The 13,631-nt window shown below is 59.7% G+C and overlaps 1 protein-coding gene across 4 annotated transcripts; it reads left to right on the plus strand.

Annotated features, from left to right (window-relative positions):
* Window positions 1-156: 156 nt before the first annotated feature.
* Window positions 157-13,203, plus strand: KCNC3 (potassium voltage-gated channel subfamily C member 3). 4 transcript variants are annotated; one of them, XR_005723139.1, is made up of 6 exons: window positions 157-2,579; window positions 6,612-7,719; window positions 8,834-9,025; window positions 9,270-9,396; window positions 12,026-12,085; window positions 13,167-13,191. XR_005723139.1 is itself a non-coding variant. In XM_040252010.1 (5 exons), exons 1-4 carry the CDS (start codon window positions 1,692-1,694, stop codon window positions 9,371-9,373), a joined length of 2,292 nt encoding a protein of 763 aa, XP_040107944.1. In that variant the 5' UTR covers window positions 157-1,691; the 3' UTR covers window positions 9,374-9,396; window positions 12,026-12,692. The 4 variants fall into 4 exon arrangements, 2 of the variants coding, with proteins under 2 accessions (XP_040107944.1, XP_040107943.1); XR_005723138.1 differs by having other exon boundaries at window positions 9,270-12,085; window positions 13,167-13,203; XM_040252010.1 differs by lacking the exon at window positions 13,167-13,191 and having other exon boundaries at window positions 12,026-12,692.
* Window positions 13,204-13,631: the final 428 nt, after the last annotated feature.

Below are 13,631 nucleotides of genomic sequence, written 5' to 3' on the forward strand. Positions count from 1 at the left end.
CTGATGAGAGACACAGAAGCCGGAGCGGGGATGGGTAGGGAGGCGATACCAACCAGCCGCCGCACCTGCCGGGGATAGTGCAGAGCGGGGAGGCCCGCAGCCCCTGACCAGCCCCCTTCCCTCCCACAGGCACCGCCTCCGGCCATCGCAGCCCCAGCCGCAGCCGCTAGCCCCGCCCCTGCCCCGCGCCTGCGCTCTACTACCCGGCGGCTAGGCCCGCCCAGGGGGCGGGGCAGGACCCGCTGCTAGGCGGTCCGCCTAGTTCTGGTCCCGCCCTCCATTGGCCCCCCACGATCTCCCCGCCCTCTCTCCAGGAAGCTCTGACACTTGACTCCGCCCAATTTCCTATCGGCCCCGCCTGTTTCCTCAGCCTAGACTGTGCTTCCCCGTGTTTTATTAGTTTCTACCCTCCGCCTCCCTTAAGACTCTCCTCCCCAGTTCTCATCCATCCCTCGGTTCTCCTGGCTGCAGTCTGCCGTTATCTATACCTTGTCCCCTTTCCCTCACCGCGTTGCCCCCTTTAAGGCCCTGCTGATCCTTAGGACTCTCTCCCAGGTTATTTGGCCTCCAAGACTTCCCGTTCTAGGTTCCACCGCTCCGTCCATTCCGATAGCCTTGTACTCTTTGCAGGCCTCACATTTTCCTTAGCCATTCTCTACACTCTTAGCCCTGCCCCGCCCCCGCCCACCCTGGTTGCTTTCAAGTCCCTTAAAGCCCCTCTCTTCTCTTAGTCTTGCATTTCCACAGGCAATTCAAGACGTTTTCTACCATTCGTGGACCCCACCCACCTCTCTCAGTCTCTCCCCATCCATCCTGGCGTTCTTCCGGTCCAGCCCTGGTTAGTCGGGCCGAGTTTGCAGCTCCAACCTGGTACTTTCTTCAACTCGCCTCCTCCATTAGACCTAATCAGAAGCTCTCAGGTTTCCAGGCCTCGCCCCATTCCGCCCCTTCTCTACTGGGTCTTAGTCCCTGTTCCCCTTTCTCTTTTCCTTGTCAGTCCAGCCTAGTGCTACTCTTCCAGTTCCCGCCCCTCGCTCAGTCCCGCCCCCTCACCCTCCCAGAATTAGGACTTTCTAATTTCTGTGGCCCTGCCTCTTAAGATTCGCCCTGCCCCGTCCAAGCAATGTTAGGATCCCAACCCGGCAGTCTCCATCTGCCCCACTCCACCAGGTACTGCTTGCCGGCGCTTTAGGCCCCTCTCCATCCAATTCGGACGGCCATCCGCCTTGTGGCCCAACCCCTGCCTCCGCCAGTCTCGGTCAGGCCCCTTTAAATAGCATGGACAAGTCCTATTTCTCTACCCGCCCCGCTCCTTTTTTTTAGTTAAATCAGATATCTTTCTCACATCTAGCCCCGCCTCCTCTGTTCTCCTAGTGCGGCCAAACCAGGCAACTTTCGCGTCCCATCCAGCCCCTTTAACACCTCGCTCGGCCCCGCCCCTTATCTCAGAAAGACCCAATCGGTGTGTCGCATGTGCGGCCCCGCCCCGTCCAGCTAGGCAGTGTTGGAGTCAGGGTCCTTTTCCCAGTTTCAGCCCCGCCCCCATCCCTTCCAAGGCCAATCCATTCAGATCCTCCGTCCCTTCTGCCCCGCCCCTTTCCTCCATCACCTCCTCTCACCCAGTCACATCTGTCTCTCCCCGTGGCTCCGCCCCCACAAAGCCCCGCCCCTGGCGCTCCGCCCCCCATCCAATGCTGAGCTCAGTCTGCGTCTCGTCCTTCCGCGGGCGCCAGGGGGCTAGCAAACAGCAGCCGGCGCCGCCGCCGCAGCCGTCCGAATCCCCGCCACCGCTACCCTCGCCGCCACCGCCACTGCCGCTGCTGCAGCAGCAGCAACCTGCGCAGCCCGGCCCCGCCGCGTCCCCGGCGGGCCCCCCGGCACCCCGCGGGCCCGGGGGCAGGCGCGCCGAGCCATGCCCCGGGCTGCCGGCGGCGGCCATGGGGCGGCACGGCGGCGGCGGTGGCGACAGTGGCAAGATCGTGATCAACGTGGGCGGCGTGCGCCATGAGACGTACCGCTCGACGCTGCGCACCCTGCCGGGGACGCGGCTGGCCGGCCTGACGGAGCCCGAGGCGGCGGCGCGTTTCGACTACGACCCGGGCGCCGATGAGTTCTTCTTTGACCGGCATCCGGGTGTCTTCGCCTACGTGCTCAACTACTACCGTACGGGCAAGCTGCACTGCCCGGCCGACGTGTGCGGGCCGCTCTTCGAGGAGGAGCTCGGCTTTTGGGGCATCGACGAGACCGACGTGGAGGCCTGCTGCTGGATGACCTACCGGCAGCACCGGGACGCCGAGGAAGCGCTCGACTCCTTCGAGGCACCCGACCCTTCCGGCGCCGCCAACGCTGCCAACGCCGCGGGCGCCCACGACGCGGGTCTGGACGACGAGGCGGGCGCGGGCGGCGGCGGCCTGGACGGCGCCGGCGGCGAGCTCAAGCGCCTCTGCTTCCAGGACGCGGGCGGCGGCGCCGGGGGCCCGCCAGGGGGCGCGGGCGGCGCGGGCGGCACGTGGTGGCGCCGCTGGCAGCCCCGGGTGTGGGCGCTCTTCGAGGACCCCTACTCGTCGCGGGCCGCCAGGGTGAGCGCTCTCTCAGAGCCCCCATCCCCCTCCCCTCTCCTGGAGCTCCCAGACCCTCAGGGAGCTCCCCATCCTCGCCCTCAGCCCCTGACCCCCTCTCAGACCCTCCTGGTCTCTCAGCCTCCCAGTTTCTTAGAAGCCCCTTACCCCATTCCTGGGTCTCCCGTACCTCTCTGAACACACCCTCCTCTCTTGGCCATCCCCAGATCCTCAGAAGATGTTTCTCCAACCTTCAGAGCCCTCCAGACCCCTTTCAACCCCACCCTGCTTCTCTAGTCCATCCTACACCCTTAGAAACTTCTCCGATGGGCCAATATCCTAAACAACCTACCTGAACACCCCCACCCCCTCCTTTCCTGGACCCCTCTAGAGAGCTTTCAGAAGACCTTTTCTCAACCCTCAGAGTCTTCCCAGCCTCTTTTCACCTCTTCTCACCTCTCTGGGCACCTTTCAGACCCTCAGCGGACTCTTCCCCAGCCTTCAGTTTCTTGGACCTCCTTAAATCCTCAGAAGACATCGCTTCTTCACCCTCAAAGTGTCCCAGGGCTTATGAACACTGTTTCCATCCCCTACAGACCCCATGAAGCCTGCTCTTCAGTTCTCCAACCTTCAGTCCTGCACGCTCTCCCAGTACCTCTCATTCTCCCTTTGCCCGTCTCCAAATCCTCTCCCTCTTTCCAAGTTTGCATCTCCTGGTTATCTTTGAGCCCTCCTGCTTCTTCTGCCCTTTAAGTCTCAGAATAGTTCCCACCCCACTCTCAGAGTCCCCAGACCCCTCTGAATCTCCAAACCACTTGCTCCTGCTAGGACACTCCCCCCTCACCCTCGCTGCAACGGTGAGTCTTGGGGCATCTTCTCTCCTGGAACCCTGCTGCCACCTCTGTGTTTCACATCCCTTCTCGCATCCTTCACACCAACCCCTCTCCTGGGGGTTTCTCAGTACAGCTCCAGACTTCCCCCAAGGCTTTCACACTCCTCCTCAACGTCTCCAGAAGAGTCCCAAGCCCCCAGAATGTCTTTCGTCTTCAGAACTTCCCATATGCCCTCTAGAATCGCTTCTGCCTCATCCACAGATTCTCCCTGCTTCTCAGTTCCATTGTTTAAACTGCATAGCCCACTCTCTATCTCTGGGACAACCCCACCCCCAGCCCCATCCTCAGCCTCCCAGCATTTTTCCTAGTCAGTAAATTACTTTCCTTCCTGCTCCAGAACTTTTACCTAACCTCAATCCTTGGGACCCTCAAGTTTTTCAGACCCAAAACTTTCTTCTCAAAATAGCTCCCAGTTCTTTCTTGGTTTCTTTCCTCCTGTTCCCTCATCCCCAGCTCCAATCCCTCCTCGCTTCATCATTCTCAACAACCTCCGCCCCCCACTACCTAGTCTGAAGCCTAGAACTGGACTCCTCAGCCCTTCCTGACCCCCCTCCCTGCAAAGTGAACCAAAAGCCCACACTCCAGCCTTATCCTCTATCCCGCCTTATCGCCCTCAAAATTCTAGACTTCCCCCAAAGATCCCTTCATCTCCCCGCTAAAAAACTTTCCTCAAAAATCTGTAACTTCTTTGGCTAAAGAGCTACCCTCCCCCCTAGTTCTCACTTGAACCTCTTCCTCCTCCTAACTTCCTCCCTGTGTTGATGGAGAGAGGACAGTTCAAGATAGGGGGAATTAGAGAAAGGAGGGAAAGAGGAGAGACTCCAGCCCCCCTCCTAGCCTCCTGGGGACCCAAACACCCGGAGGAGCCGTCCAGCACCCTCCCCCCACCGTGCCGCGTCCTGGGCCGGGAAGGACGCGGAGCCGCAGTGCCGCATTCGCACCGGGGGAGGGTGTAAGAGGGAGGGGGGCCCGGAGGCACCGCATAAAGTTTGGTCCCCGGGAAGCGCTGAGTTGGCAGGATTTGGGTTTGGGGTGGGGGGAGGTGGGGGAGAGGAGGTGCGGAAGGGACGTGGCCCTAGATGCCCCCTCAGGCCTCTGAGAGTCACCCTTCCTCCATGGCCTAGGGCGCCCTTCCCTCTTGTGACCCCATTGAAGGGTCCTGAGGTGAAGCTAGGGTTTCAGGACAGCTCCGGAGGACATTTATTTACTTTATATCTGTGTTTTGAGTGTCCATGTAGTGTCAAACACTTTCTAGCCTTCAAGTGAAAGTTTGAGAGTCGATAGCTGAAGCCAGAGCAAAGTGGAGGGTCCAGTTTCCTCCCCACTCGCTCCCCTCTCCGTAGTCTCCCCTTTCCTTCTTACAGGGACTCCATGCCCTCCTACCCCTTCTACTTTTAAACCATCTTGGGACAAGGGGGTAAACCAATCCTGACGCTGTCCAGCTGCGCACTGCGGCGGGTGCCCACCTTTCTTTCTGTGTCCTGGGAGGGAAGGAGTTACTCAAGCTCCTGGCCTGTGGCCTCCCTCTGTGAAGCGGCACCGCGGCTGCGCATCGCCTGCTCCGCTCTGGCCCGGTAGGGGTTAAGACTGCTCCCAGGCCCTGCGGCTGCGCACTGCGGCGGGGGAGCTGTCCGTGGTGCTGGCCACCGCGCGCCCCGCCCCCTGGCCCGGCCGGCCCGCCCCCACTGCGGTGCCGCAGCCTGCGCGGTGCGCCGGGTTCGGAGTGGGGGGCGGGGGGGGGGGGGGCGGGCACCGGGCATGCGCTCTGCGCCGGCCTCTGGCCTGTTAAACCACTGCGGAGAAACGAAGAGGCGGGTAGGGCAGAGGGCCAGCACTGACCCTCCCTCCCCACAGGCTACCCCAAGGTCTAAGGTCATTTCTGCAGCCTAACATTGGCTCTCCTCTCTTCTCTGCAGCCCCGTCTCTCTCTCCTCTACCCATCTGATTAAAGCTCCCTCTGCCTCAACGCCCATCCCCTTCTCTCAGGACTAACCCTACTGCTTTTACCTCCCTTGTACATATTTGATAAAGCCAACTACAATTCCTAGAGGCCTTCAAGATCTTGACCCTGCCTTCAATCCTCAAGGCCTTCATCAAAACCCACACCATTGTGTGCTCAGGACATAGATCCTTCCCCATCTTGAAATGATCCAGGCACCCCATACCTCTGAACCTCTGGACCAGTCCCCTCACCTCTCCTTGGACCTAGCCCTGCCCTCTCCCCTTTTTCTATGCCCAAGCCCCAGACATTCCAAAGCCTTAAACCCCACCTCTATCATCTTCCCTATTTTTCAGTCTTGACCCTTCACTTCTTTCTTTCTTCAGAGCCCTGACACTGCTCCTCTCCTCTGTGGGTCCACCCCTTTGCTGTTTTCTCTGGGTGAGGGCCTCACCCAGCTTCTCTGTTTTCTTGGTCATTAGCATCATGGTCCTTAAACATTGGCACCTGAGGTCTCAACCTTGGCCCCCCTTTAACTGATGCCCCTATACCCTAACAAAAGCTCAAGCACTGGTTTTGGAGCCAAATCCTTTGTATATTCATCTAATGTAATCCTTACAATAATCCTGTAAAAATAAAACACCAAAACTCGAGGTTCAGAAGGCTTAATCTCCTTGCCCAATTAGGCAAAGAAAAAGCTGAATTCAAACCTAGGCTTTCCTACTCTTAACCACCTCCTGGTTCTGCCTCCCCACCCACCTTCTCCCCTTCCCCTTCCCCCAGCTCCAAGCCAAGCCCCAAAGCTTCTGGGGCACAGGATGCATGATTTTAGTTTCCCTTCCCCCACCCCCCCAGCAGAATCAACGGACCCTGCCAGGGACCCCTGAGATATGACACAGGGAACAGGAGGGTGGTGGTGGGGTGGTCTAGGAGACAGAGCACAGAGCCAGAAATTGCTGTTTCCAGGAAAGAAGTGGGCCATCTGCTGCCGCGGCTGGGGCCAGCTCCTCTCCGGAGCTGGGGGAGAGCTGCCTCTGATCCTTTTGCAAGCTTTAGAGAGAACAGGATGCAAGAAGTGATGGACGCATTGGGGCTGGGAAACCCGGATTCCCCTGGAGTTTGGGTCTGAGAAAGGGGCCACCGGGAGGGTCTTGGGTAGATGGCTGGTTGACCAGATGCCTGGGTCACCTTTTGCCCTTTTTCTCCCACCCTGCCCCACAGTATGTGGCCTTCGCCTCCCTTTTCTTCATCCTCATCTCCATCACCACCTTCTGCCTGGAGACCCATGAGGGCTTCATCCACATCAGTAACAAGACAGTGACGCAAGCCTCCCCGATCCCTGGGGCTCCACCGGAGAATGTCACCAATGTGGAGGTGGAGACGGAGCCCTTCCTGACCTACGTGGAGGGCGTGTGCGTGGTCTGGTTCACCTTTGAGTTTCTCATGCGCATCACCTTCTGCCCAGACAAGGTGGAATTTCTCAAGAGCAGCCTCAACATCATTGACTGTGTGGCCATCCTGCCCTTCTATCTGGAGGTGGGGCTCTCAGGCCTCAGCTCCAAGGCCGCCAAAGATGTGCTGGGCTTCCTGCGGGTCGTCCGCTTTGTCCGGATCCTGCGGATCTTCAAGCTCACGCGCCACTTCGTGGGGCTGCGCGTGCTCGGCCACACGCTCCGCGCCAGCACCAACGAGTTCCTGCTGCTCATCATTTTCCTGGCCCTGGGTGTGCTCATTTTTGCCACCATGATCTACTACGCTGAGCGCATTGGCGCCGACCCCAACGACATCCTGGGCTCCAACCACACCTACTTCAAGAATATCCCCATCGGCTTCTGGTGGGCCGTGGTCACCATGACAACCCTGGGCTACGGAGACATGTACCCCAAGACGTGGTCGGGGATGCTGGTCGGGGCGCTGTGTGCCCTGGCCGGGGTGCTCACCATCGCCATGCCAGTGCCCGTCATTGTGAACAACTTTGGCATGTACTATTCGCTGGCCATGGCCAAACAGAAGCTGCCCAAGAAGAAGAACAAACACATTCCCCGGCCCCCGCAGCCTGGCTCGCCCAACTATTGCAAGCCCGACCCGCCCCCACCACCCCCCCTCCCTCCTCACCATGGCAGCGGCGGCATCAGCCCCCCACCCCCCATCACCCCGCCCTCCATGGGGGTGACTGTGGCCGGGGCTTACCCGCCGGGCCCCCACACACACCCCGGGCTGCTCAGGGGGGGAGCGGGTGGGCTCGGAATCATGGGGCTGCCTCCTCTGCCAGCCCCTGGGGAGCCCTGCCCATTGGCTCAGGAGGAAGTGGTTGAGATCAACCGGGCAGGTGAGACGGGGTCACCAGGGATGGAGGGGGGCGGAGTGGGCAGGCAGAGGTGGGGTGGTGCTGAGGGGGGCAGGAGGTATGTGCTGAGGCTCAGGGGTGGTCAGCAACAGACACAGGAAAGAGGAAAGGAACAGCAGGTGCTGAGGCCAGAGAAGAAGCAGGGAAGCAAGCAGTGATGGAGAAGCAGGTTTCATGTGAAAGAGTTTTAGGGAGAGACAGACCTGCAGCCAAGGTATTCAGGGGCTCTGGGGGAGGGCAGAGTGATCAGCCATATGGTAAGAGGGACTCAGAGAAAAGGGGGCTGGGGTTCAGAGATACATGGGGAGAGAGTTTCATGTGGGAATCGAGGGCCAGAGACAGGCCAGGGGCAGCTGCTGCTTATGTGATGAAGGAAATGAGAGGAAAGTTGACTGAGCCTCTGTGTCCCTCCCCCCAGGGGAGTCTGTGTCTCAGAAGCGATTGGGGCGTCTGTCCAGGGGGAGGGAGAGGCTTGGGGGCCCCCACCCCCATGCCTTAAATAGGTCAAGAAAGGGAGCTGGGCCACCCGGCCCCCCATCTTGCTCCCTCAGCCGCTGACCCAGTTTCACACCAATTAAAAATAGCTGGAGTCAGAGCCTAGGGGACCCCCAACTCCCCCTCCCTCATCTGTCACCTTCCCAACGCCTCCCCACTGTGCCCTTGCCAGCGTCCAACAACCCTCCCTAGGCAACCACCTCCCAGCCTCCTCATCCTTCCCAACCACCCTTCCAAACCTATCCCACAGCACGCACCCAACCACAGCTGAACCCCATTTGGTCCATTTGAATCACACAGCCCACCAGTACCCAGCTCACTTCCCAGCCACCTCTTCTGTTCCTGTCCCTCCAAACACCCAATGCCCTAGTCCAGCGCTGCCCTTCTAGACACCCAGTGCCTGGCCTGACTCCACTTCCTGGCTTTCGACACCCTTCCCTGCTGTCCTTCCCAAGACTCAACACCCCTCCTGGCCACGACCCTGCTTCCCAAACCCACCAGCCACACCCCCCTGACCCCCTGCACCTCTGGCACCCTCTCCTCCACCAGTTCCCACACCTCACTGTTGCCTTTGTGTCTCTGTCTGCCCCTCTGAACACAGATCCCCGCCCCAACGGGGACCCTGCAGCTGCTGCGCTTGCACATGAGGACTGCCCAGCCATTGACCAACCCGCCATGTCCCCAGAAGACAAGAGTCCCATCACCCCTGGGAGCCGGGGCCGCTATGGCCGGGACCGAGCCTGCTTCCTCCTCACCGACTACGCCCCATCCCCTGATGGCTCCATCCGGAAAGGTGAGGTGCCCTCCACTGGCCCCTGCCCCGGGACCCTCCCTCTCTCCCCTCCCTCATGGGAGGGGAGAGAGGGAGATGGGGGAGGAGGTGCTGGACTTCCCTTCCCCCACTTCCTGACCCCAGTTCCCTCCCTCTCAGACCCCTTGCCCCGAATTTCCTCACCACTGACCCTTCACCTGTCTTTATTGCATCTCCATTCCTCCCCCCAACCCCGGCCCCTCTGGCCTCTTCCCCCACCCCCCAGCCACCGGTGCTCCCCCACTCCCCCCCCCAGACTGGCGTAAGCCAGGGCCCCCAAGCTTCTTGCCCGACCTCAACGCCAACGCTGCGGCCTGGATATCCCCCTAGTGGACGAACCCCCTCCCCCCGGGGTAAGTAGCCCCCACCCCTGCGAACCCCTTCCCTCCCGACTAACCCATCTGAGAACATGCAGCCCCCACTGACCGAGACTCCCACCCCCTCACTGTGAACAGCTCCATCCAGTTAACTCCCAGCCCCGACACTGACCCCACACCCATCTACCCAGGACTTGCCCTGCCTCTCACTAACCGCTAGAACTCACCCCAGCCCTCCCCACCCCAACGGCCTCACGACTGACCTCCATCCTCACCCCCATCCACATCTCTCCCCCTGCCTCCCCCCCACCCCCGCTTGGTTTTGCTTTTGTTTGTTTAATCAAAAGGAGAGCACACACCCAGGACGTTCTTCTGAGTACAGGATGAGGTGAGAAAGACTCAGCCACTTATGCAGTCACCTGTGGCTTGGCCAGCACTTACCAAGCACCCACATACATACTCCTGGTGCTAAGCATGGGGAGTCAACGGGGAGCATATCAACCCCGCCCCGTACCCCCAGTTTGGTGGGAGAGGCAGACGCAGACCCAGACCTGAGGCAGGAGAGCAGGCTGAGCTGAGGAGCCTTGTCCTGAGATCTGGGAAGGAGCAGGTCGGACATGAGTGTGAGCAAGCTCTGGGAGTTGGTGATGGAAAGGGAGGCCTGGCGTGCTGCAGTCCGTGGGGTCACAAAGAGTCGGACACGACTGAGTGACCGAACTGAACTGAGGTCCACTCTGGGACTTCATGAGGAGGCACTAGAGTGAGGAGACTGCAGGTCAGGAGGCCGAGGTGGAGGCTGGGATGAGGGTCCTGCGGGAGAGGACAAAGCCTGAGCCAGGGTCAGAGCTACAGGGATGGGGAAGAAGAGAGGCAGAGGAACAGGGCCAGGACTGGACAGTGGGGAGGCCATAGAGTGAGTGAGGGGACAGCAGGTGAGTTATTCAGCAAACATAACCACGCACTTTCCATATGCCATATATTCTGTAATCCTCACAACAACCCCAGCTAACCCCTAACTTCATTCATTCATTCAGCAACTAATGATTGAGGGTGGAGTTCCAGGCACTGGAGATTTGGCAGGGCACAAAGCACACATCTCCCATCACAGAGCTGATACTTTGGAGCCCTGTGGCAACATACTATAGCCAAGGGCCAAACCTGTCCGCCAGTTGCTTTGTAAATAAAGCTTTATTGGAACACGGCCACTGTGTACAACAGCAGAGTGGAATAGTTTCAACAGAGATGGTAGGCCCACAGAGCCCTGGAAATATCGACTATCTGACCCTTTACAGGGAAAGTTCTCCACTCCATGAGTGGGGGAAACAGGAAACAAACAAGATAATTACTCTAACAAGGTCAGATAAAGGTTGAAAGTCTTTCTGAGAAGGCGACCTAAAACTTGAAGCTCAAAAAGGACCAGTGAGCAGAAGAAAGAGCAAGCTCAAAGGCCCTGAGGTGCTGAGGTGGGATGCCCCTGGTTTGTTAAAGGAATAGCAAGGAGGAAAGTGTGGTTGGAGTTGAATGGCCAAGAGGAGAGGGGAGGAGCCTGGGGGGAAGTGTTTTTGGCCATGGTGAGAGGCTGGATTTGATCTTGAAAGTGTTGAGAAGCCACCTGAAGGCACCTGGTCCATCACTTATTCATTCAACAAACACCTATGGAGTCTTCCTTCCAAATGCAGAGATACAGCTTAAAGAATCGCTAGCCGCAGCCTAAGGAGATGGCAGAGCAGGACTCGGAGCCTCCAAGGAGAACCGCATCCAAAGCCCCTTGTTTCACAGAAGCTCAGAGAGGGCCATGGCCAACCCCCAGCCACAGAGCAGATGCAGGACAGGAAGCAGGCTTCAGGGCTCCTAGTCCAGAGGGGACTGTCTGGCTCTTCTTGTTCCGTTCCTGGACCTCTCCTGTTGCAACCCCCCCCCCCCCCCCCCCCCCGTCATCCTCCACTGTCATCTCATTACCAACCCCCACCTCCCTGTTCCCATCTCAGCCCACCCCCCGCTTGCACCCAGCCCTGTTGCCTACTCCCTTTGTTCCCCCACCCCCAGGTCTGGATGGGCCCCTATGAAATTGAGGGGTGGGGCAGGAGGACTTGGGAATGTGGGTAAGGGAGGAGTGGAGGGACCGGTGGGGGTTGCGGGGGAGGTCTCTGCTTCTTTTGCCTCTGATGCCAAAATCCATTCATTGAACTCAAATAATGGCTGGAGCTGATGGGGCTGGCTGAACTCCCTCCCCCAAGGTCCTGGATCCCTGCCCCTTCCGCACGCCTGTCTTCCTCTTTTAACTTCTCCCTCACCCTCCACTGTTCCCTAGCCCCCCTTCTTTCAAGGCTCTTCCTCCTGACCTGGTCCCCACCCACCCCATCAGCCCCCTTCTCTGTCTTCCCTCAGGTGCTGCTGGGTCCAGCACCTGACCCGCATCCCCTTCCTCCTCCCCAGTATTCCCCCTCCTCTCTCCTTTCACCCCCTCCCCCCAAGCCACCCCGGAAGCTCCTTCCATATTTGATGTCTCTGGCCGCCCCCATTTCACTGCTCCCCTCCCGCGGAAAACACCAGAGAGGAGGAAGAGATCCCGGCGTTTCTCCGGCCCCCCAACAGTGAGGCTGTGTTGGGGGGTTCTCCCTGGCCACCCTCCCCCCGCCGTGACTCTGTGTATTTCTGTCCCCAGCTCTTGTCACCGCCTGAGACCTCGCGAGACCCTCGATCCCCCCCCGCCCCTTTCCCCCAGGTTAGCAACTGGGAATGGCTGGGAGGGGGTGACTCCAAGATACTGGGCTTCCGACTACTCCCCAGGCCCTGTCTCCTGTCAAGATGCCCATGTCCAGAGTGACCCCTTGGCACCGGCTAGGAAAGCCCTAGAACAGCCCAGATACTGGCAGAACTCTCAAGACATTCCTAAGTTTTCAAGAAATCCCACACCTGCCCCTAAGCCTTAGATCCCTTGAGTCTCCGAGACGCTGTCAGGACCTTCCCATCAGAAGGTTCCTATCTGAAATCTTGAGCCTTTAAAGACAGCCCATTACAACCTTCGGCTGAGCCTTGCCGACATCAGACTGCTCTTGGAGCTGTCCTTCAGCACCACCCCGCCCCGGCCCCGCCCAGGGGGGCACTGCCGACTTGTGCTCCATTCAGCCCCTCACAGTCCACCCCTCCACGCCCCGTCCTCCCCGTCCTCCTTTCTCCGTCTAGGTTAGCTCCCTACCTCCTGCGGCCCCACCCATCCCCTCCCAAGCCCTCCCCACCAGCTGCTCGCCCACTGGCATTCCACCCAAGCTCCCTCCCCACGCCCGTGCTGCCCACCATCTGCCTCGCTGCCCTCCCCCAACCTTTTTGCCTCAGACGAGGGGGCCAACTGGGGAGACGGGGGTTGGGGGGGGGGCGGGCGGCGGTGGGGGCAGGGTGGGGGAGGCTCGGTGGGTGCCACCTTGCCTCCTAACCCTGAGTCTCTCCCCCCTCCCCATGTCTGCACCTTTCTCCTCGATGCCAACTGACTGTCCGATTTGTTCACTTCTCTCTCTCTCGTCTCCTTGGTCCGCCTCTGTCCATCTACCCGTTTCTTGCCGTCTGTCGTCTTGTGTCCTGGTATCCAACCCTCTTGTCTCCACCGTCTCTCTCTTGCCTTCTGTGTCCCACCTTCTCCCTCTACCTTTTCCTGTCTCTGTCTCCGTCTCTCTCTCCATCTCGTATCCCTTCTGTTTGTTTCTCTCCTGCTTCCTTCTGTCTTGGGGTCCCGCTGTCTGCTGGACCCTCCGCCTGCACCCGCATCTCCTCTCTTCCTCCTGTGTTTCTGCCCTTCCCCCCGCCCCCAGGTTACGAGAAATCCCGCAGTCTGAGCAGCATCGCGGGCCTGAGCGGGGTGTCCCTGCGCCTCGCCCCCCTTGCCACTCCCCCCGGCTCCCCCAGGGCCGCCCGCCGCGCTCCCCCAACCCTGCCCTCCATCCTCTAGCGCTCCCCTCCCCCCCGTGGGGGGACTCGGGGGTGACAGGGAAGAAGGTCAAAGGAGCTGGGGGTGGGGGGTGGGGGAAAGGGTTTTTTTTTACAAAAACAAAAACAAAAACAAAAAGTCATTAATAATATGCAACGGAGACGACGACGCCAGCAGACACCCCCGGGCCCCTCACCCCGACCTGGGCCCCCAGGATGGAGGGGGAGGAGCCAAAACCCATCCCCCCAACTCTGCCCCTCCTTAAAAAAAGCCTTCTCAGGTCTCCAGAGCCATAGACCGCCTCCCCCATCAACTCGTGTAAATACGTCCAAATTATGCCAATCACATT

The sequence above is a fragment of the Oryx dammah genome, unplaced genomic scaffold (genome assembly GCF_014754425.2).
Source record: "Oryx dammah isolate SB20612 unplaced genomic scaffold, SCBI_Odam_1.1 HiC_scaffold_13, whole genome shotgun sequence".
NCBI classification, from domain to species: Eukaryota; Metazoa; Chordata; class Mammalia; order Artiodactyla; family Bovidae; genus Oryx; species Oryx dammah.